Source organism: Aptenodytes patagonicus, chromosome 7, assembly GCF_965638725.1.
Source record: "Aptenodytes patagonicus chromosome 7, bAptPat1.pri.cur, whole genome shotgun sequence".
NCBI classification, from domain to species: Eukaryota; Metazoa; Chordata; class Aves; order Sphenisciformes; family Spheniscidae; genus Aptenodytes; species Aptenodytes patagonicus.
In genome coordinates, this window is record NC_134955.1 from 33613064 (window position 1) to 33637306 (window position 24243).

At 43.3% G+C, this 24243-nt stretch overlaps 2 protein-coding genes across 7 annotated transcripts in view; both read left to right on the forward strand.

Annotated features, from left to right (window-relative positions):
• Positions 1 to 3057, forward strand: part of COX16 (cytochrome c oxidase assembly factor COX16) — a 50328-nt gene extending 47271 nt beyond the window's left edge. Inside the window, exon 4 of the mRNA XM_076344786.1 lies at positions 2680 to 3057. Within this exon, the coding sequence (XP_076200901.1) occupies positions 2680 to 2796 (117 nt within the window). The 3' untranslated portion in view covers positions 2797 to 3057. The remainder of the gene's footprint in view (positions 1 to 2679) is intronic.
• A 132-nt stretch (positions 3058 to 3189) lies between these two features.
• SLC8A3 (solute carrier family 8 member A3) overlaps positions 3190 to 24243 on the forward strand; it is a 152995-nt gene continuing 131941 nt past the window's right edge. For all 6 annotated transcript variants that reach the window (XM_076344774.1, XM_076344776.1, XM_076344775.1 and 3 more), the window contains exon 1: positions 3190 to 3290. In XM_076344774.1, coding sequence (XP_076200889.1) covers positions 3274 to 3290 — 17 coding nt within the window. In that variant the 5' untranslated portion in view covers positions 3190 to 3273. The remainder of the gene's footprint in view (positions 3291 to 24243) is intronic.

The window sequence follows — 24243 nt, forward strand, 5'->3', positions numbered from 1 at the left end:
TGGGGTGGTGTGAGAGGCAGAAAAGGCCTTGACTCTGTGTAAGCACTGCTCAGCAGTAACAAAAACATCCCTGTGTTATCAACACTGTTTCCAGCACAAATCCAAAACACAGCCCCATACTAGCTACTGTGAATAAAAATAACTATCCCAGCCAAAACCAGCACAGGTAGATACATGTGAAAATAGCTATACAGTAGGAAAGCATTGCAGAACAGATTTTCGGGTCCCCTTTCACCAGTGATATTCCTTCTTATGCTTATCCACATGCAACAGGAGTCCTCTATCCTTTCAAAACTTGATAGCATCAGTTTAGAAAATTAGATTGTCTAATCATGCTGCCTTCTGATGACTGAACAGATACGTGTCCCGTAAACTACTCATTTTTGCAGATACTGTCATGTGCCAGTAAGGAAGGTGCTTTCTTCTTGAATTGCAGCAAGGTATCAAAAACAATCTTTATATATGACACAAAATGTTAATGATCTCTATAAATATAATGAGAATAAAAAATAAAAATACAGTCTATGTATTCATTAGAATCTTTAATTCTTTGTATTTTGATTGACAGAAATTAACTCTGTCAACAGATCTCATCTGTTCTATAGTTTGAGGCAATGCCATTTACTGTACATAACCCTTGGTTGTTTTATTCTGTCACTATATCAGAGTGTTTTTTCCATATACCTTTACGCTTTCCATTGGAAACCGCCAAAATACTTTCTTGTACTGGTTTGTTTAGATTGTATAGTTTTGAAATATTTCCTGTTTTGGACAAACATCCTCTCTGTAAAGCCTTTGTGAAATTTCAGGGGCAGATTAATATGAATTTTTGGTAAAGATCTACAGTATGCATGTCTCTTTTGATAGACTTCTTTATGTAGCCTATCTTTAGATACTACAAGTTTTGTTGTATAGATGTTAAATGTTGATTCTTGTTCAGACTTTGGGAGCTGAGCACCTTTGGGAATAGTTTAGATCCTCACAGCTGTGTGGAACCTTTGTGTTTAATAAAATCAGCATGTTTCCCTTCTGCTAAAGCACAAGGTTATTTTCAGTGTAGTTTCCTTGAAGATTCCATTAGAATCAGATTTTAAATTCTGAATTTGCAATCAGAGTGGACAGTTGCTGCTGCGTGGGGTGATGGGTGCCTTTCCTCCTTCTCCTTCCTTCCATGTCAGCTCAGATCCCTTCCAGTTGAAATGAAGTACCAGCTAATCAAAAGATGTATAAAGTAGTGAAGACAATTCTTCAGAAAGACCTATGCCAACTCCACTGTATGAAAAATTCAGTTGCTCCTGCCTTGTGAAAGTCTGCTCTTTGTGCATGTGTTCTCATATATCTTCTGTTGAATGTTGCCTAATTTCTTTTGATATCTGACTAACCTCATTGCAATTTCCTCAATTGTAGAACAGGCAGAAAACTTTTACATAACATGAACTAATAGCAGCAGGTCTCTTCTGTTCTAGCTGTTGAATTATTCTGTGACTATTATTCAAGTCCCTCACTATTTGCCATTTATTTGGAGGATTGATGGCAGGCAAATTAGACCACAGGCTCAGGGCAGGGTTAAGTATTTTCTGGTGTATTTTTACAGCATTTGCTGAGATGAGGCCCTGATCACAAATCAGAGGTTTAAGCCCCACTGCAGTACGTATCATTAATGGTATGCAGTATTGCCCTCTTCAGTAGCATGTAGAATAGCCCTGTTCTGGCAGTGGTGCAGACTCTCTCCTCAGTCTCCTGTTGGCAGAGCCCCGTCGTGTCTGATGTGCCGTTGCAGACTGCAGGCTGGTATGTGTGACTTGAGGTCTGTGTCTGCTGGGAAGGGACTTCTATGTCTCTGCCAGTAGGACTGTGAAGGGGCAGTATATGTTTGTCTTCTTCAACTGCAGCAGTTTGGTAGGTGAGGTCAGGAGGGCGCCTGTTCTTCATTTTCGTGCGCCTCTAAGGCTAGATAAATACTGCAGTCATTGGTACTTCTGAGTGGGGATGATAGGAATAGGCAAGAAGGTAAATAAAATCTAGATAGTTTTTAAGTATCTGACAGTTTGACCAGTTAGTGTATCTCATGTGTGACTTAGTGAGACCCCTATCTGTGATGGTTCGGTGCCATGAGAAACTCGGCAGCAGAAAGCATCACATACCTCTCTCAAGTTAAAACCACACGCGTTGAAGGGGATTGCACTGTTACTGTCTCTCTTTGTGCTAGATAATTCATCTTTTCCAGTATGCTTTGTATCTGTGCTGACGGGATTTTTCAGGTTACTAATTACTAATCTTCTGTTTGAGCTATACCAATGCTTATCATTCCTACTACTTCAGTACTTGGCAGACTTGCAGTTGAAGAACAGATCTGGAAAACAAGCTGCGAGAAGAAAGAAAAAGTGAATGCAAGGTATCTTCAGTGGTGTTCAGATGCTGTAGCGCTTCCTGTCCTACATGTTATGTATCTTTTGATAAGCAGATGCAGTAAGGCCCACCCTAGTCATTTATGTAGCTATATGGATAACTCCCAAATTTTTTTTCCTTGTTGAACTTCTTTTGTAGGGTAGGTGAAAGTTCATCAACCCAATAGTGATACTGAGTTTCTCGTGCAAAAAGAAAACAATTTAGAATAATACATACTTTAAATCATGGGGCTGTCAAGGTGACACTGTTATTTTTGCTGTTTATCTGCAGAAGCTGGAAAAGTCTGACTTGGATAACTGGGAGAACATCAGAGGACCCCGTCTGTGGGAAGATTCCAGGACTGTTCAGAAGCAACGGCGGGAGGCTCTCCGTCTCAAGAGAGAGTGACTGAGCAAGCCTACTTTGGTGCCTCTGCACAAAAAAAAAGAAGTCTCAGGCTGGACTGTCTTATTTTTTAATCCAGTGTCAGGAACAGACATGGGAGGAGGGGATTGCACTGAGCAATTCATGCCGTTGTGTATATAAGTAACTGTGAGATCAATCCAAAAGGCACTGTATTATATGAAGCTCTTTGTTTGCATCCATTTGCACAGAGTTCCACAGGCTGTATATATGAATTATCAATTAAAAAAATAGCTGATTATTCTACTGAGAATATCCCATTTTTTTTCAATCCCTAGCGTTCAAAACTGAGATGCTTCAGCAAGGAATAACATTGCAGGAGTCACTTGTCAGTACCAGAAGTTGTTGTCCTAATGAGAGCAACAGTGCTGTCATCTAAATGTGTGTGACCAGATAAATGCTGCTTCAGGGAGCCCCTGCGTGACTTCTGGCTCTTAAGCTTGGAAGGGACTCCACAGGCCTATGAGCTGTTCGGAACAGTGAGTCCGTTTTTGGCTAAATAATATTCTTGTGTTTCAGTTCCAGGAGCTTGACTGTACAGAGGCATGTACAGAGTGTCAGCTGGTAATTGGTCAAATAACATTTGTTTAGCTGTGGTTAGGTTTTTGTGATTAGTTTATTGATACCTTCGTGCAGGCAGGACCCTTGCACTGGAACTTCTCAGTTTAAGTTGGAAGAGTTCTTCCTCACTAAGAGCTGTGCTGTTTCTCTGTGGGCAAGTATTGTAGCACAATCTTCTTGAACCGCTCTATAGTGGCAAAGCTCATCTTAGATGTATTATTACATGTATATTTGTGCACGTGCACAGAAATTTTTTATCTTTTGATAAATTCTTCTGAAATGCTTGTCTTTTTATATTTGTCTGTGTGCTAAATGTTTGCTGTTAGAGGAAACCATGCTAACATTCAGGACCCTTCTGCTGAGACAGTTCAATGAAGAAGCATGTAGTCAATTTTTCAGATGAAATGAAGCTTTTGATAAGGTGTTACAACAGGCTTGTAAAACTCCTCTTCAGGGGAACGGAGTAGTAGAGCACAGATTAACAGAAGATTGTAGTTTCAAAGCATTCCGTGACACCTATGTGCAAATCCTTTTGGAACTCTTTGGAGGAGGTGTGGTCTTATTCCTCTCCTCAAGACGTGTCAAATGCAATCTAAATGTCCTTTTGGACACTTTATTTAGGGTAGCTTCCTTGTCCTCATGTAAATCTTCCCTCAGCACTTAATTTTCTTAAGTCTCTCAGTGATGAGGTCCAGTCTTTCTCTCAGGAAGAAGAATCGGCACTGATTTTTAAAGAGTTGTAAAGCAATTCATAAAGCATTACATGAAATATCTTAGTCATGTTTTGTGCATGTTTTCTTCTGATAGAGTTGCAAAGACCATCAGAAAGTGTTGCATGTTATCTGGAACAAGGTTGGAGCCATGTGTTTGTGTGTTTCCCTGTTCAATATCATCTGTATCTTTGGTTCTAAATAAATGTACTAACAAATTAAACCATCCAGGAGAGGAGCAATGCAAGAGTGAGGTAATTATAAATGCTATAGGGAAACAACCGAAAAACTACAATATGGAGGCATTAAGCTGTGCTAGACCTAGACAAGAAGGAAATGGGTTTAATTGTTTTGTTATTAGTTTTACCTAAAAGATAAAACAACATTCTTAGGCAAATAAGATATAAAATAGGACAAATAAGAATTAAAACTGCATACCTTCTTAAGCATTTTTTCAACCTTAAATTCAAATTCTGGTGCAGTTCCACTGACAGCAGCAAGATTGATTGCTCAAAGGACATCAATGCATTGACTACACTGACAGAGTATTCTCTGAGTTAGGGCTCCTGCAGCATCACTGCTACTGTTATGGTACTCGCTGGACTACTGGAAATGTTTCTTTACATTCCCCGGTATAGACCCATCTTGTGTGGACTCTGCAAATTCACTATGTCTTTTCCAGAGGATACACGTCTTCCTTTTCCCAGCCTTGATTGAAGGAGAGGGGAAGCTGCCATTGCTTTGCATATGAAGAGGCATGATCAGCTCCCAGTCTTGCAACATTGGCTCACAACATGGACCAACACTGCCTCTGAAATAAACACATGGCTTTCTAGGAACAACACGTGTAGGAAAAGCTACCCCTTCCCCCAGGGGAAGAAGCAAAGATATTTCTCTTTCATGAAGCCCTTAGGTTTATCAGTTTTCTTGATGAACAAAACACTTACTGAAATGCCCTGTGTATTTTTAGTAATTTGATATCCAACAAAGACTATTTTGGGAATGGTCATCTTATTTCAGCAGGTCTGGAATGTAGTTGTAAATAATTACTTCTATGGAGAACACTTTTTATGTCGTAACTTAGGACCCAGTTTTAGTTGTTTGCTTGCTGGTAGTGGCGTCTCCCACCCCTCCCTTTTTTATAGGCACTAAATTTCCTGTAGCTTCTAGGGGCATGTTTGTAACTACCTTTGAAGTGGCATCTCTGGAAGGTGATGGATTTATCTTAGCATCTCTGAGAAACACTGACATGCAGTTGGAAAACTTTCCAACTTGCCCTTCTCTTCAACTTCCCTTTTAAGAGACAGACCATATCTATTGACAGTCCACTAAAAAAATTCCCACCTTTTTTTTTTTTAATGTTGCTGACTCATTTATGAATTAAAAAAAAAAAAATCACAACAATAACTTTTGGCAGGTACAGAAGCTGTACTTTTCATAAAATGGGGAGAGCTATTTCAGCAATTTCTCTTTATTGCTATGCACTTGGACAATGGCTTCATGTTTTATGTTGTGCTTTTCTTAGCCAGTGAATTGGAAATAATACTTATGAAAGGCATGTTGAGAGTCAATTGAACTCTCTTAAGTTGTCATGCATCCTAAAGTAGAAGGCACTCCAGAAACGTGGAGAATTATAGTTCACAACACTTAGCAAGAGAGGCAAACTTCTATTGGTTCAGGACTCATGCTTAGTTTGGCTGCTTATTTGAACTATCCTTTTGAAAGCCATGTTACAGCACTTCTGGTTATCCCTAAGGCACCTGGGGACAACCTTGTTGAATTCCTGAATCATTATTCCAAACATCTGTGGCTGGGGGGGTCAGAGGTAATTAAATGCAATTGTCAGTCTGAGACACTGATTGACATTTTTGCATCCTCTTTGGCTACTGGCATATACCGGTCTGAGGGGAATGAAAACAAGGCTCTAGCGAGAGGTGTGAAGTATTAAAGGGGTAAAAGAGAACACCGAAGAAGCCAGATCTTCTAGTCAGCATTGCTGAAATTAGAAATAAAAGAAGGAAGTCTGGCTAGGTGTCTGTGAGTACGCGGACTAAAAAATCAGTTTTAAAATACCTGTTTGACAGTAAAAGAGAAAGTGTTTATCTCTCAAAGAAACTGTGGCAAGGTTGGTCTCAGGGATCTTCCATAACAAGAAAAGCAGTAGGGCATACAAGTGGAGGGAATCCGGGGCACCTGTCTCCAGGAATAGGGAGAGCTCAGTGTAGCACCAGTAGGTATCTGGCTGGATGGTTCCCAGCGGCAGCTATCTGCAGCCCAAAATGCTAACCAGATCTTTGTATGAGATTAGCCTTGCAGATCCTGCTAATTGAGTTTGTTTCTCCTATAGCACTTCAAATTTGCAGATTCACGGATGACCCAAAAGAGAAAATGCTCAATATCTTAGTTCAGCTGTGACACAGATGAAGGAGAAGCTTAGCAAAAGCTGTAGCTACTGTGATCCAAAAAAGGTTTCAAAACCTGCTCAATAGTATAGCAGTTGAATTTCAAAGCTCCTAAATGCATTTGGATGAGCAGCTGGGCATTAAAAACACTTAGAATGAAGGTGCAGAGAACAATCTTGCCAATAGTGATTCTCCAAGGTCTTGAAAATGGCTCCAGCTACCCAAAAAAGGTAGGTTATGGCATAGTAAGAGATGAGTGATGGGAGTTTTAGACCAGAATATAGAATGCAGAAACTTCTGAAAAACAACTTGAAATACCCCATCAGCAGCTGGGGACCAATCCCAAAAAGCAGAGGGAGAAATCCATTTCTTCACAGAGAAGCAGCAACCTGGAGTGATTTAAAGGTCACTGTTCATTGGATGTTTTACATGGACATTTTTTGTTTAACTGTACGTGCCTGTGTACAGGTGAAACTTAAAGCAGTAGGTTTCACCTTCTGAAATAACTACATAGACCTTGGTACTTCTTGATGATCTTGCATTTGCTGTGAGCCACTATGTTTGAATTTCCAGCCCAACTCCAGGGCAAGTTTAATTTTTATATCTTGTATTTTCCAGAGGCTTTTCTTTCTGTAAGAAATGGGAAAGCCTAGTATTGTCCTTTGCTACTAACTACTTTATGTCCACTGGAAACAAATAAGAATAAAGAAACAGAAAAGAAGGGAATGATCTGAAGTCTTAGGGAAAGCAGAATAACTATTTTTACATGAAGATGGTCACAGAATTTTCCATAAAATTTTATGTTTAAAAAGACTGCTTTTTGTTCTGTGTTTTCAGTGGAAAACCTCTTTTCATCCTTCAGTGGAGTAAGGTTCACAAAAAAATTTCCACTCTATTTTAGACTAGCTAACTAGAAGGTTTTGATCAAAGGAAGGTAATTGCTCACTGTTAGGCCTTCTTTTCCTACAAGGACTTGCAGCCAGACTCAGCCAAGGCACAAATAGTCTCTAGACTTAGAAACAAAAACTCCATGCAGATGTTTTTCTTAAACTTCTCCTCCGCCCAGGAGACCAAAGCAGTCTTTCATACCACTGGAATCAAACCGACCATATTTTCTTGTTGAACATGTGCTTTAACTGCATTTTTAACTGTCTTGCTTAACACAGACAGGCAATTAAAGTTTCACCCTCACCATCTCCGTGCTGCTTGGGAGGTGTGTTAAAATTAAATTCAACCAAAGCAGCAGCTGGTAGTGCTGCAGAAAGGGCATGTAAAATATGGTTATACATTGCAAATGCGGAAAGAAAAGCAGAGAATGTGTCATAGTCACAGGTCATTTGTGAAAGAAAAAAACAAAACCACAAAAGCCAGAAATAAGGGAGTACTGTGTATTGCCAGTGCTTCTGTAGAAGAAATTTATGCACACGTCTTTTTCAAGGTAGTTGATGAGATTCTTGATGTTCAATACCAACTCCGTTGTGCATGTTCAGTACCAAATCCATTGTGGTACCACCCTCGAGGAAGCCCAGTGGCTCCCAGGAGTACGGCTTAATCCCAGGCAGAATCAGGGGTAAACCCATCTCTCTGCCCTACACAGCCATTCTCCTCTTTCTGTCCTGTCTTCCAGTGTTCCTCCTAAAAAGTAGCAGCTCATTCTCTGAGCTGCTCTTTTCTAATGGAGCTGGCTGTAAAATGTCACCCTCTTTTTTTTAAAGTTCATTGTCTACCAAGAATTGAAGAATAGTGGTTTCTAAATTAATTTGAAGATATCCTGTAAAATGTAAGCTCAGAAACACAGACCCAGTATTCTATCCCCTTTAAGTATGGCACCCGGCATACACTGGGTCTCTTTTTATCTTTAGATACACAATGCTGTGCTCTCTATTTTATGTACAAAGGAAATTAAATGTACTTTTTTTCTTTAAAAGATGAGATCTTCATCCATCACCAGCTGTCAGTTACTAATAATGTTGCCCAGAGAAGTGTTATCTGTGATTTAGTGGCTTTAGTGGACTATCTTTTGTTGAACAGAGGACAGCAGAATAAAATTTCAGCTTAATATAGCCCTTTTCGTACTCCTGAATAAACAGAGGAAAAGAGGAGAGCAAGAGCAAAGAATCTTGGCTTCTAGGCTCAAGTTTCTTCTGTTTTGCAATAGATAGGGCATTTTAAGAAAGAAAAGGAAAGAAAGTGAAAGTGAAAAAAAGGAAAGAAAAGAAGAGAAGAGATGTGGAAAGAAAAAAGCTTAGGGACAAAAATAGTAATAGAAAACAGTGTTCTTTCTGACTGGTCCCTCTGGATAGCGTCGGAAGGAAAATTGTTTCTGTCTCAGGAAAAGTTTTTGAGCTCAAAAAATACTCAAGTCAGAATGAAAAGTCAAGTATAATATTTTGCAAGCTAGTGGTTTTAGAAATACTTTTATTTGGGTGAACTGCAATGTTTTATTTTGCTTTTCATGTTTTTCCATTCTTGATTCTTTTTCCTCAGGTAGCTTAAGTTTGGAAATGAAAAACGACCACTGATCTTAAAAGCGCCTTTTTCACTTAAAAGACTGTCAGCACAAAATGTTTCAACAGTTTCCAAACCTTTTCACAAAAAGTGTTCACAGTAAGAGTAAAGATCTATCAAAATAGAACCCTCTCAACGAACAGGTTGCAAACGACAGGTTGCAAAATCTCAAATCAACCAGATTAAAAAGAAAAAAGTATTGTGCAAGACCTTTTATCAGCTGTGCCAGTCAATTCCTTAGTTAATTGGTGAATGCTGATCCTGCTTGCTGACGAGTGTGTGACTGCACACCTCTGCGGCTGCGTACGCCAGCATTCTCCCCACCAGATGCGCACACCTGCATTGGGGAAGTTGCCTGCTTGCAATTTAACAATGGATTTTGCTACTCAGTAACTTGTAAGAAAAGACCTACCCCTTACTGCATCCAATCTTCTGCTATCCCAGGTAATGACATTGTAACTTTTACATAAACTGATGAAGTTGCCTCGAAAACCTAGTTCCCCTTCCTCCCTGCTTTCGCTAATGCTACAACCTAAATTTATTTCTGTTTAGTTCATCTTAAATAATGTCATTTTTTATTAGATATTCAAACAGCATGCTTACATGTTGTAATATAATAAGAAGAAACCCAACATTGTTCCCAGTCTAAAAAAAGGCATTGTCCCTATTTAAGTGCTAGGTCTAGGGTTTCCATCATTTTAAGTTACTTGTCTAGCAACAAATTGGCAATCAAAGACGGAAAGACTCCAGTCCTACTCACGTTCATATATATTTGAAGCGACTACAGTCCATCCAATTGTAGAGTAATGTCTTACCATCATTTGGCTATCCACCCCACTGCAGATGCTTTTTTGCGTTGCAGACATTCTGGCTGAGCTGTAGATGTGATTAAAGTTAAATGCATATTTTCAATACAGAAGTCTGAGATTGCACATTTCTTATAATGGGCCTTTTGGTCTGTGTGCTCCCTGTGAAGTGCAAACATCCTTATCGGTTGTGCTGGAATAATAGACGGCACAATCGTATGTTTTATTTTTATCACCCTTTAAATCAAGATGAAGTTGAATGCAGTTTGATCAAATTTTTAAATGTTCACCCTGGCAGTGATTGCCTGCCCAGGTTACACAGAAGAGAATTCATTTTCCTACCAGCAGACATGGTAGCTCCATAGAAATCAAGTGTCTAGGCAAACATTAACATCACGGCACATGCAGACAGTGATCACCTCATTCAAAGGTAGATGTCTACCAAGGTGGGTGTTGAATTGTGCTCCACTGCTTCTTCCCTTCCACTGATCTTGGAAGGCACTTAGATGATGAGTTTTGATCACTTTGCCTTTATAAGGCTAGCTTTGGGTGAGCTGGATCCCAAGAAGTCTCCTCAGTAAGCAGCCTGGGGAACTCCACTTCTGGCTTCCATGGAAGTTAAGACAAAACCTTTGGATGGGTGCTTGCAAAAACAGCGAGGGCCTGTGTTCCTCTGCTAGTGCCTTCCAGCTTCTCTCCCTGAACCCTCTGGGACAGGGTTACAGGCTCTGAATGAGTTTGAAAATTAGGGCAGCTCTGATGTTGCCATAATTCTTTAATTTATTATTTCTTCTTTCTCTTGAGAACCTGCTGAGTTTCTTGACAGCTTAAATAAATATTATCTCAGTAAATTACTATTACAAAGATCAGCAAATATCTTACTCTGTCATACTGGTGTTTAGATAGAAATTGCAATCCCGGCGTTACCGGGATGTATCTAAGCTACCTTTCTGAGGAGGGGAATCATGGCACAGACAAGGGGAAGTCTTACTACAGACTTTCTGGGGCAGGACTGAATGCTGGATGAAATAAGCTAAGGGAATACATCTTTCCTACTTCAAAAGCAAAGTTTTGCTTAGACCATCCTTCAGCCAAAGCTCATGTTGTATGGGCAATAAGGTCAGAGGATCCATAGTTTCCTCCAAGTCAACAGGGAGCAATAAAAAGATATTTTCTGCCATTAAAGATAACCTTGTGTACAGCAAGGGCATGAACAGTGTGCCAGCAAACTGGCCCTGTGAGACTACTTTATTGATGCTGCTTCAGGTTTCTTGTAACATGCAAAACAGCATTATTATTACAGTAGAGAACTGGCATAGACCTTTCAGGATTATGCATTAAGAGCAGCAAGTCAAATACCATCTGCCTAACATGATAAATTCTAAGTATTATTCCAAAGAGGTTTGCCTGAACCTCCTCTGCAGAGCGCACAGAGGCAGCTGCCAGTCGCTTTTATCCTCAGTCCCCTTCCCATTATCACTTCGTGGCCTTTTGGCTAAAATCAAGTGTAGTATCAGTTGAAGTCTTGACATGTTGTCTCTTCGGGGACTCTATCCTGCCCTGGCATCAGGCTGGGCTCAGTGACCTCCTAGCCCTTTTCCATCTATAACTACTATCATTCCTGCTCTTTAAGAGACCTGGCAGCTTTTAGAAGTCAGGTCCCCTTTAACATGCCTTGCAAGTACAGCTGAGATGCATGGGCCTGAATTATTTCTGTTTCAAAAGCCAGGTGGGCCTCTGCTTTCTAGAGTGGGAGAAATTGCAATGCAGCTGGTGGCTTGGTTCCCTTAAATTGAAGGCCAACAAAAACCATTTATCTGTAACAGGAGATTCCTTCCTTTTTTTTTTTTTTTGTTACTTTAGAGGAAATATAAAACCAAAATTTTTTGGAAGAAGACAACACAGGTAAGTCCTCTGAGAGCATTGCACCCTTGCATCAGTCAGGTTCTGGGACCAGGCAAAAAACGTCTTTTACACAGGAAGACCTTAAAATGCTGTGATGATAATAGAGTGATAATATGTCCATATCTTTCTAGTTTTGGTAGTTGTAAACTTCCTAAATCCAAAGCTAAGTATCCACAAGGGACGGTGTAATTGCCAGCCAGATTTAGTGCCTGAAGACCTTACCTAATCCTGGCTTTTATACACAGAACTATTAATTTGCAATGAAAAAGAGTTTGTTAGGCAGTCAGAACAGGGGGAAGATGCTGATGTCGCAGATAAAAACCTTTGGATGCCTTTTGATCTGGGATTTTGTTGGGACACTGGGTTTTTTCATGCCTTGCCTTCCTGAGCTGTGACCCATTCTAACTGCTGTGACAGGAGATGGGTGCTGCTGTTAGAGCCTGTGATACAATGCAGGTGGTGCGTCCCTTCCTTCCCAGTTTGTTTTTCATCCTGATGCAACTGCAGCAGTCTAACCTCCAAGTGAGGAGCTCTCCACTAGCAGATTTTGGCCAGAGATCTGTGCATGTTTTTCTAGCAAATTGTTTTCAGAGCAGTCCCTGGTTTGCTTTCTGTAGTGGACCTACCTCAGGGACTATATGGAATAGTTGCGTCAGTGTAATTACATGATGCATGGGGTGGGTTGGGTTTTTTTTGCCAAAGTCACTCATAGAACAGGAAATCATATATATTATCTCTGGAAGCAGACCATAAAATGATATAGTGGAACCTTGTGTATAAGTAAAGGAATTTCACTCCAGAATTCCCACATCAAACCCTGTAACTACAGGGTATCTTCCAGTCTTTGTGCTGGGGAAGATCATTTAAGAACTCCACCATTGTCTCTGCAGCTACCCTTTGTAGAGGAGGTACGTGGAGGATATTGTGAATTTGCCTTCCACCTAGGGAGGGCTGGCCGAGTACCCCCCAAAACCTCTTTTGGGGCAGCACCAGCCAGCAATACATCCCTTGGCATAGGGAGGGATGTAGGAGACTTCTGCTGCAGGAAACCTCTGGCTGACTTCTGTGGGAAGGTAGCAATGTCTTCCGGAGTCTTAGTCTCCCAGCTGATTTTATCTCAAAGGTCTGTCTGGTCTAATGGCACAAGTTGTGGGAGGCCAGGTCTTGTTCACTGTCTCCTGCTGCTATTTTTGGGATGTGATTTTTCTGTTTCGGTTGGCTGAGCGTGGAGGGAGTGTTGCTATGCTTTAGGGAACACTGCAATTAGATTCACTCAAAACAATAATGATTAATAATTATGACTTTTGTTACTAAAAAAGGAAAAGGTAGAAATAAATAATAAACCACAGTTACTTTGAAGGCAATCTCTGTCTCTCTCTGTGTCTCTTTGAAGAGCTTTGAATAGACCTAGGAGCATTTGGGCTATCCTTAGGGGACAGCAAAGCCCTCATTTCCATTTGTGGCAGTGAGCCTTGCTCCAGTGTAAGTAATCCGATGAGTTCCCTGACAGAAGAACTGCATTTACCAGTTGGTGACTCTTGTTTGGTAAATCCCAGATAACTGCAGCAGCTGGGCAAATCTCTACTGTGTTCCAAATAATTAGCAAAAGTATTTGAATCAATTATGGCAGGGAAGCCACTGAAACAGCTTTCCTGAAACAAGTCAGCAAATAAACGCTGAAAATTTTCAGTCCAAGTGAAATCTGTTTACTGAGAATAGCTTCTTTCTCCCTGTGAGTACATGGCCTCAGGCTTGCAATGTCTAACAGAAGCTGTTACTACCTGAAATCGCACTTCATTATCCCATTAGAAGCTGAACTGGAGAAGTGTCATGCTAGCCGCTGGCCCCATTTGCCAGCCTCTTGCTCCTTCTGATGTTGCGGTCAGGGGATGTTTTCGTGTCAGGAAATAGTGCTGACCTGGGAAGCAGCTGCTTTGCACTGCTGGCTTGCTGCAGAGCCACAGGCGGGCTGGGGTAAGCAATGGTGGCGAAAGCGGGCACACCACACGGAGCGGTGAGCCTCTCTGCTGGGAGGGCAGGGCACAACTGGTTGCTCAGTGGAAGAAAAACATCTGTTTTCTTCAAGCTTCTGTAGAAATGGAATATACCGTGCAGTGAGGGCCTGGCAGCGTTGCTGTCAGTCTTCCATGGGTGCCACAGCTCAGTGCCTCTGTCCTGGCAGGACTCCTTCACCATGAACAGGCAGTCTGTTCAGGGGGCGGAGAGGATGCAGCCTCTACCTCTCTGTCCTTGTGGCAGCACCTCCGCAGAATGTCTTTGGAGCTTTTTTTAATCTCTCTTAGCATTTATACACACACACACACACACACAAAATATACATTACATATATTCAGTTCATTTTTTACTTTGTTTCATAGGAGCTGAAAAACTGTTTCAGTTGGTCCAAGCACATGTGAAAGTGTCTTTATGTTATAGTCATCTCTTAAAAAGTAATGAATTCTCATAGCCTGTAATCGAAACAGAAAGTTATCTTCCCGCTTCTTAATTTTTCTGGAGAGGTGACTTATGTTTCTGAGTTTACTAAGGAACTCGCTTCCACATTCCCGAAGGAGTAATACATTAGCCCCTAATACAAGTTTTATACTTAAAAGATCTCTGATCAGTAACTAGAACACAAAGTGAGTGTGCTGGTTTTGTACATAAAGATGTCCCCTTCACCTGACCTCACTATGAAGTTGTTATATGAGGCTCGCATGCTGCTACAAAACATCCACCTCAAAAGGGTTTTCCGATGTGTAAGAGTGTCTGATTTTAAGAGAATCAAAAATTTGGGGACCACAAAAGACGTGGTTAAAATGCTTTCAGTCATCAATTTCTTCTATGAAATTTTGAAATGAAAGTTTTGGAGTGGTTATTAAAAGAAGAATCTTTCAACAGTCCCGCACTTTTGTGCGTACAAATCAGAGGCATAAGGGCATTTTCTTCTAAAAGAACAATGAAAAGCCAATGTCAGTCCCTGAGTTTTGGGATACTGGCAATGATCCTGAGTAGAAATGTTTGTATTTTCTTAATCTTCCTAATGCAGAAGTGTTTCATAGAATCTGTTGCTTGAGGTAAAATTCTTCCTCTAGCAACTGAGGTCTTGTACCAGACTAATGTGTCCTGGTTTTAGATAAAAACAACCATGTTACTGGGTTTTCTTCCCTTTTGATCCTCTCTTGTTGAGATTTATTGCCTGCTGTTTATAGCATTTGCAGCTTGCAATTAAGGCTTCTATTTTGAATACCTAACGCACAAGCAGGAATTACTGTAACTTAGTATTTGGATATGTCTTTCAAACCATAGCAGAAAAAGAGAATGTTTCAGATGTGAGGTAAAAGCATTTAAAGCTAGAGAAAGTTTATAGTGACTTAATGTTACATGAATAAACTGTAATTTTATTAAATACTTTCCCATCAGTTTGAAGAGCTTCCCTGCATAAAGTCTGTCTGATTTCATCCATAGGCTGATAATTTCTTTTTTTTTTTTTTAGAAGAATTGCAAGTACATTGAACACTTGGAGCAAGAAAAGTTTAACATTTGTATAATTAACTCTCTGTTATATAAAACCTCCTGGTTTTAAAAGCTAAGCTGGCTTTGTGAAATAGAGACTGATTGGACATTCATCTCTGGTCTGGAATGAGTATTGGAGCACCTGATCTATGCATCCATGAGCTGCATCCCCTGGAAGGACAACTTACCCAGCCTTGTGCACTGGTCCCCAGGTCCCTCTCTCCCCAGGGCCACCCAGGAGCGGCAGGCAGTTGGCAGGGCTTTTGTGGTGCCTATCTACTGGGAGGCTTGTGTTTTGGGGGAACATCTGGCTGCTGCACATGTGATGAACCCCAGCTCTGTGTGTCTGCTGTATACTCAGTCTTATGGCAAGGAACAGGCTGTGAGGGCCTCAGAGAGTAGCTAAGGTGGCCAACAGCATGGGAAATTTGGGCACTACTGGGCTAGACCTTTAATCATGCTGAAGGGCTGGCAGATTGAAGGATGAGCAGGAGAAAGCCCTCCCTCAGCCCAGGCAAAGGGAAGAGACCCTAACTGGCAGTCATCCAGAGAACTAGACTGGGCTGTAAGTTTGAGCCTTGGTTGCTAGTGTTGTGTAAAGGAAGGAGATAATGAAAAGAAACGCTTTCGTCCCCCTGAACGCCTTTCAGATTAAATAACTGTTTGTTGGCTAACTGGAAATTCTGTTCTACCAGAAACGGGGGAGTGGAATGAAAGCCCCTGTGTATTTTTAGCATCCCTTGTAATAATGTCACCTTTTGAAATGAAAGCATCAGTGCGTTGGAGCGAGGAACTGGGGAGAGGACATGTTCTACCAAGAGAAATGTCATGCTCAAAGTGGGTTGACTGACTCACGCATTGACTGAGTGATATTGGCGCTGGTCAGGGCAGACCCATCTCCTCCCTGCTGCACGCTTCCTCCCCCTCCCGGCTCCTCAGTTTCATTTGGCTTCCTCCTTCATGCATCTCTGCTGGCTGTCTCCTCACGCGTTTCTTCCCAGGTGATTCTACCCTCCAAATTATATCCAGCCGGAATAAAACCCAGCACATGCAAAATGCTTTGGGATGTTTACCCAGAGTCCTGCCCAGAGGGTAGACAGCCCTGGCAAGGTGACATCGCATGCCTTAATGGCAGCTACTTAGCAATGCCTTTTTCTTTTATCTTTTTGCCTAAGAAGAAAGCAGATCTAACACAAGGAAGAGAGGAGGACATCTGTTCAACAATGAATGTTATTTGCTGTTCACCTCTGAAATGCCAATGAGCATTTGTGCTGTCTAGTTTGAACTGACTATTGGCCTTGGAGAAATTACTGATGCTGCTCTTGAAAGAAATTGTCCCTTACTTACTAAGGAGGTAGAAAAGGTCTGTCACAGCCTCCCTCTGTAATCACAGATAGATCATGTCATTGCTCTGCTACATCCAGGAAAAGGGAATAATACCCCTCTATTCCCACCCTTTGCCTAGCCTTTATAGGCTGGCAAGAAGGCAAAAACTAGTTTCTCTGCACTTACACAATACCCAGAACAATGATCCTCTGCAGTGGGTAAATTCCTTGGTGCTGTTAGCATGCAGCTTAAACGGTTAGAGGTCACTTGTAGCTGTTCACCCTGTGCCCCCCAGCTCAGCTCCGGCAGGGGCATGAAGGCACCAGCTGGTTTGCACTAGTTTTTCAGCACACTATTCAGTGCCAAGTGGGATGTTTTCACCCCTGGCAGGTAAAGAAGCAGGAGAAATACAATTGCTTGAGGAAGGTTGACTGTCGCACGCCAGGCCATTCCCTGCCAGCTCTCTGTGCCTTGGTGAAGGTGCCATCTGTGGCTTAGGTGACCTTCCTTACTGAACAAGGTGGATGTGCAATTAGTGCTTTAATCTTTTAAACAGGTCCTGTTGTCCAGGAGCCTCCTTTATGTGCCTGAGAGTGGTGGACAACCCTCACCTCTTTCTGCTTCTTCCCTTGAGCGTTATATTAAATCCATGCTCCGTTGTACTGGCACCAGCAGAAGTGTGATGTTTCTTCAGTGTGCCAAGACTTTGGTCTCATGTTTATGCTACCTCCTGCTGCACGACAGCCACCCATAAGATTAAGCCACGGTGCTGGCTTTCTCCTCTGTCTTATGTATCTTCACTTGATACACAGCTTTGTGACTTGACTGAAGGCAGAAATGGAAAACTTCACATTCCCCAGAGTGTGGGGGCTCCCTCTGAGAGCAGCAAGCCCGCAAGGCTCCACATCAGTGGAGGAAGCTGACCTGGGCTGGAAGGCAGCCTGGTCCTGCAGCGACTGTGCTGCCCTGGGAGCTCCCGAGACAAGATGTGTGCTCTGCCCCTGTCTCCCAGGGCTAGGTGACAGTCCTTCAGCACCTGGGGAGGAGTGCAGGTTCAGAGGCAGCCACAGGCAGGCTGCCTGCCCAGCGTTGCTTGTTACTTTTTTTTTTTTTTTTTTTTTTAAGCCTGATCAGAGATGAGGAAGTTTTTCAAAGAGTAAATGTGGCTTTAATAGATTACCTTTCTTTCCCCCCAGGCAATAGACCCATCAAAAGGGTCAGCATAGATGTCCCCCCCTAACTTCTTTCATCTTACCTGGTTGTTAATGACGACAATTTCTGTTTGCACAGCACTCACCTAAGGATCTCCAGATATTTTTCTAAAGGTGGATGTCTATTTTTAACCTAATTTTATAGGCGGTGAAACTAAGAAGTAGACAGGTTTGTGCAACAAACTCCTTGCAGCACAGCTGTGCTGGGGTGAGAAGAGGTGAGCTGGCTGGCTGCTGGAGCGTGCTGGCAGATGGAGAGATGCAGAGTTGCTGGGGAGGCTTTAGGGCTGCCTGCTACAGTGCGTGGATGGGGCTGGGCAGCCCTCCTCAGCCTGCATCTGTCCCTCCATCTACCTTTCTTCTAGTAAAAGTGGGTTATTCTCATCCAGAGTTGCTCTCTTGGTGACTTGAGATTGTCGTACAAATTTAGGGCATGCCTTTGTTGTCCACTTGTGTGCACACCGGTACGGTACCTTGCTAAAGCATCCCCAATGCTGCCTGAGCAAGGCCTCTCCAGCTCCCCAGCGAGTCTTGGCCAAGTTAGGGAGCAGCCCTGCGTACACATAAGCATTTGCTTTAGGGACCTACCCATCAGTTAAAGTGGAATTACATGCTTAACTTACTAAATTACTCTAGGCTTCGCTTAAGTATGTAATTAAGAATGATGTACTCAAAGATAACCATTTGAAGGGCTGGGGCTTGATGTCCTGCTTCCATTTCCCTAACAACATGGGCAAATTACTTCTTTTCTTGTCTTGTTCTGCCCGGGTAATGTTTCCAGCCTCTGGGATCAAAGGGTAACTGAGACAGGAGGAGAGACGGAGCATACAGACCCATAGGAACACTTCATTGCTCTGGAAAGCCATCTCAAAACATGGGAGCATTTCAGAGGTCCAAATATAGCTGGAGAAGCTTATTTAAATGTTGCACGGGGGCAAATCCTGGCTGTCCTTCAACTGCAAGCCTTTCTTCAAGGGATCTTTCCCTCCGTGGGTGGGTTGGGAAGCAGCCAGCCATGGTCATTCTCAGCCCAGCTGCCGGTGGGGCTGTGTCCCAAAACCATCCCCAGCCAAGGACTACTTGTTCTTTAGCAAGCTCAGCTTTGCAAACCGAAGCCCTCGCATACCTCCCCTGCCAGCGGTTTCTCCAAATTGCTATCAGTGTCCTGGAGGGACAGCACTGGGGCAATGCAAGCTGCCCCTCCCTTATGGTTAAACCAGTATTGAAGGCTACGAATTAAGAGGGCTGACTGGCCACTGTGACCACAGCCTTCCACCGGAGACAACCATCTGCAGAATGAGGCCAGGAAGATCATTTTGCTCAGATACCCGGACTGTGGCAGGCAGGGAGCTCCTGAGCAGGAATGGGTCTGAACTGATAACGGCAGCAGGCAATGTCCCGCGTCCATCAGCTCCTAGATGTTGGTGTCTCCCAAACAGTGCTTTTCAGAGGGAGAGGTCACCTTCTCCCCATGTGATTTTGGCAAGCTTTGGCTTCGGCATGAGAGTGGCCAGGGGAAAGATGTATTGCCTCCTAAGGAAAGGAGTGCTGTGTAACTATCCTTTCTTGTCACCCCTCTCGTCTTTCTTGTTATGTCTACATGACCTATACTTGTAAAGATGAGGAATGTAGGTTAAGGAGCTAAAACCCATTTGGTGTTTGTGTGATTTTTTTAAATGCAAGAGGCAGGCAGGTTATCCTTTTCTTCTAAAGATTCACACTGCCTTTTCAGGGCCAATTAGCCAAAGCTCAGAGAAGGCGATTTCACTTTTTCATGTGCCCGCTCTCTTTTTTTCCTTGTTCTCTCTCGTTCTCTCTCATTCTTTCTCCCTTTTTTCCTCTTTTTCTTTATAGGTGTGCTTGCTCTGTGCTCCTTTCTCCCTTGCCCAGACTGGGCCTGACCCTTCGTGGTGTCTCTTGTACCACCATCTCCCCCTTTGGGCTCAGCAAGGTGTTATTGCAGGTAGGATGTGGCGGTAGGCCTGACCCACTGCATGGACCCACTCCTGTGGGTAGCTCTTCCTCTGCCCACGTTGCAGGGACAGAAGGACGTGCAGCTACTCGAGCAGAGCTGTAAGAGATGGTGTCTTGTGCACGTGCTATGCAAACAAACCACAGGGGTCATTCAGGATTCCTCTGTTCTGATGTCGGTATCGTCACAAAATCTTGGAAGAGAGCTGTACCTCCTCCAGGCTGTCTTCTTGCACAAGCCACACCATCTAAACACATTGAGTAATCCCTGCCTCAGGCCTAAAACTTCTGCTTGAAATAGAGCAGATCAGTTAAAAATATTAGATATTATTTTTAAAACCTTAAGTTACCGAAAGCTAGCCGTGTTCCAGAATGCATTGTACCAGTGGCTAGTTGCTCCCACAACTCGACATGTGGGAGCTGACTTTATCCAGGTCTTGGCTCCTGCTAAACTTCACTTGTCTGTGCAGATACTTCCAGGTCTAAAATCCCACAGTGCCCTAAGAGCCTTCTCCTAGCCAAGTTCAGTGATGCTGATTTCCCTTTATCTGCAGAAACACATCCCCCAGTGCAATTTGGATGTTGCATTCTTCAGCTCCTGTCCTAAAGTGGTGGCATGGTTACATCTAATGAAATCTTTGCTGTGCTCCTCCAGACCATTTCATTTCCATGGTGGATGGAGTGACTCCGGGTGATTTGTGTAGTTTGCAAAGATTTTCTTTGCAGTTCATCTTCTCCCAAGGATCATTGTGGCTGGTACACACCCTTGCTTTCTGCAGCAATGAGCTGTTTACAGTTTATTTTCTCTCTAGTACAGCGCAAACCAGCTTGGACAATAATTTAATGGTGTCACCTACAGTATGTCTGGTATTTAGGTACAACTGAACCACTTACTTGAAAAGACACCTTTGGAGCAGGCGCTCGCTCCAGCCTGCACTGGAATGGAAGATCCCTGGCCTACAAAATGCACACTACCTTCAGTGCCCTTGGACTAATATGACTCTCGGAGTAAGCCTAAAAATGCTGCTTCCACTATTCAAACAGAGGATCGCCTACCCACACTGAGTAATTTCCATTTTTTTTTTCACTCCAGAGATCCCAGTGGCAAACTCTGTGTCGCTTCAGTGTTATTGTTCAATTCATCCTGTGCACTCAATTCAGTTTTCCACAGCTTTTAGCAGCTCTGTTGTTTGAACACAGCTTCATCCCACATCTCCTTCCTGTCTAATTCCTCTCTCTGGAATAAGCCAGGGAAAGGTGGGTGCGGGGGTGTGTGTCTTTGAGAGAGAAGCAGCTCTTTCCAAATTCTTGCCCATCACGCAGTTGTTCGGCAGCTGAACCCTCTACCATAGCCATTCGTTTTTATTTTACAGAGGTGCCTCCTTGTCTCTGATCTTCTGATAGTAAATATCTCCTTTCATGTCCTACATCAAGGCTGCTGCCTTTGGCCTCCTATCCCATTTGCTCCTCTTTTTAATGCTGTGCCAAGCATATTAATGTCAGGCAGTGCTGCCCTGGACCCCTTGGTGTAACTCCCAAGGCAAAACCTTCCCTTCGCCCACCTGGCCAGAGCTTTGCTGGACTGGATCCTTCCTGGCGCCATGTGTGAGCTGTGGCACCATCTGGAACACAGCTGTTTATTGTCCTGTTTATCGTTCTCGGGGATCCAGAAGGCTGGACTGGCTTCTGGCCCAGCTGGCTCTGCTGTGTTCATCTCTAAATGCACCCTGCTGCTCTCTGGTGAGAAATGCCCATGGTCCAGGCCTGGCATTTGGGACCAGAAGGAGAAGGAATGAGGCCCATGGAGTAAAATATCTGTTGTACGCAGACATGGGTGTGTTATCAGAGCCTGGCGATGAAGAACCTGCTGCTGACCACAGTGCCCAGCTCCTTTGGGAGCACATATCACCTCCTCCTCCAGGCTTTGTGGGGTACTGGCCTGCTGCCTCCAATTCACCTGCTCACATGTAGGCTTTATCCTCAGTCTAAATATATGACAAATCCATTGAAAATCAAGAGCAGGCTGACAGGGAGACAGACAGACAGGCTATAAAGGCAGTGGAGGAAAGTGGGGGAAGGTGCAAGTTATTTGACAGGTGATTATAATGAGGGATTTTCTTCCTATTTATCCTGGTGTAGCTGCGCGCAAGCCAGTTGGACTGCTCTGAATGCACCCTGGTGTAACTGGATTTTGCTGTGGTGTTAGTATGAACATTGCCCCATTGCAATACAGAGGGAGAGGCTCCTCATCATCCACACCTCTAGTCCACAGGAGGGGTTTATCCAACCTGACTGATGACCTGCAACATGCCACTGATGCCCAGGTTAATAAGGCAAGGGAGGATCTGGTCACTCTGCGTTACTGACAGCCTCTCTGGGCAGCCGGAGTACCGCGCAGTGTGACAGCTCTGGCTGGCTCCAGCTTAGCTGGTGATGAGTCACCTAAAGTGCCTGACTTCTTGATAAATCCTGAAGAAGGCAGTTAAATGTCAGCCAGTGGGGAAAATTTTCAGCTGGAGTAAGTTAAAGTAGCTCCACAGCTGTCAGGGACACTTGGCCACCAATCACCCACCTGGAGACCTGGCTGGTTTGATAGCACTCACCTGCAACAAATTTGCTGGCGTGAGGCTGGTGAGGTGGTCCAGTTTTTAAGGAAAGCCTGAGCTGCTGGTACTGTTTTCTCTCTCCTGAGGCTTCAGGGTTTGTCTTATTGCTGAGACCAGGTAGGTAAAGAAAAAGGCTCTGTCTTCCCCTGCTTCTCAGGAATTCTGGTAAAACAGCTGCTGAGAAAATGCCTCAATTTCTGCCTAATCTATGGTTCTTTCCAGCTCCTCAGCTGTCTCTTTAGTCACTTTAAAAGCTGATAGGAATTATTGATCTCATTTACCCGCTATATATCTTGACTGATTCTTTATTTGGAAACCAGAGTCTTGAGATGCAGAGGAAAAGCAAAGCTCGTCTTATGGGCTGGAACAAAAATGTGCTTTAGTGTATCTGAAATCTATAAGGCGGCTTTGTGTTTCCATGGGTTGTGCTGAAATACTGAGTCCCTGGCAGGGAGGGGACCATGACCCACTTCTGTGCTGCGGAGAGGACTCTGGTCTCCTGGTCCTGTAGAGAACCTCTTTTGCTACTGCCCTTGTGTGCTTTTCTCTAGCTTACCTGAACTCACAGGTCTGGGGAATGCCAGTTCCTGCTCAGGAGGAAAGCTGCAGCCAGCATTTTTACCTCTGCCCAGGCAACTCCTGCCCTCTAAGGCAGGTCTTGATGGTCCTAACTCTTCATTTCCAGTTAGTGTTGCACAAGCTTCCCTCAGAGCTGTGGCTCTCATTTTAGGTCTTACAAGCGGGCTTGGCGGTCAGTCCTAAGAGCACTGAGGGAAAGCTCAGTAAAGACTGTGGTTGACTCTTTAACCCTAGGAGCAGAGAGCGCCACCTTTTCCAACAGCTGTGCTCAACAGTGAGATAAGTTTCAGATGACCCACCTGCAGGAAAGAAAAAAAAGAAAAATAATTCTTAATTCTGGACACTTCCTTGACCTACTTCCCAGCCATGTTCCTTCCCCACCACCACCCGTTGTCTGTGAGAGTGCAAGTTTTGCAAGGAAAATTGCTGTGTGACTGTTAATAGTTAAATGCAATTTTGTTTATTGGATGTTTTAGAAAACATAAAGAACAGCTAAGTGCACAGACAGACTTGCATCCAAATGATTTACTGCTTTGCCTTTTATAGCTCTTGATTACATCAGGTTGCTGCATCAATATCTTGTCTGTTACAGTCCAGCCTGATGGGCCAGCAAGGCAAGGAATATTACTGCTGGGTGGTTTTCCAGGTGGTGTGGCAATTAAAATAGCTTTTCAGTGGGATGTAGTGCAGATCCCCCAAAGCTGGGAAGCAATTTAAACTCATGCATGTTCAGGTGCTTGTCCAGCCCATAGATCTAAAATAAAAATATGCTGTTTTCATAAAGTAGCCAGGGTATTTTGCTTAGGGCTGGCTGTACTTGAGCAAAATCCTTGCCTGAGTATTTCACTGCATCTGTCTTTGATCCAGGCTGTAATCTAGAAGTGCAAATAGCTGTCTGTAGCAAGAGATGAGTGAGGGCTGTAAATCAGGGTCCGGACTCCAAAACCTCTAGGATATGAAGCTGTTTGAGTCCAGTTCAGAGAGAGGCACCAGTAGCAATGCCTTTCTCCAGGCTGGGATTCACAGGATTCATATCTTTCAAAATATCAGCAGGGTAGGATCCAGGACTTAGTGCCCCAGTGCCACATCAGGGTTTGGCTTTGCACCTGCAAGTCTCATGGTTCTTCTGGAAGAGCGCCCTCCTGCCTGCCTAATGGCTGAGGAAGTGTCTGATGGGATTTGGCTTTGAGGTCCCAGCAAAGCCCACAGCAGGAACGGATTCCCAATGTCCCAACAGCAAGGCCAGATCTGAACCCAAAGGATATTTCACCATGTATTAGAAAATCTACCCCTGCCCTGCTGTGGTCCCCCTCCCTTCTCTGTTCCCTTCAGCA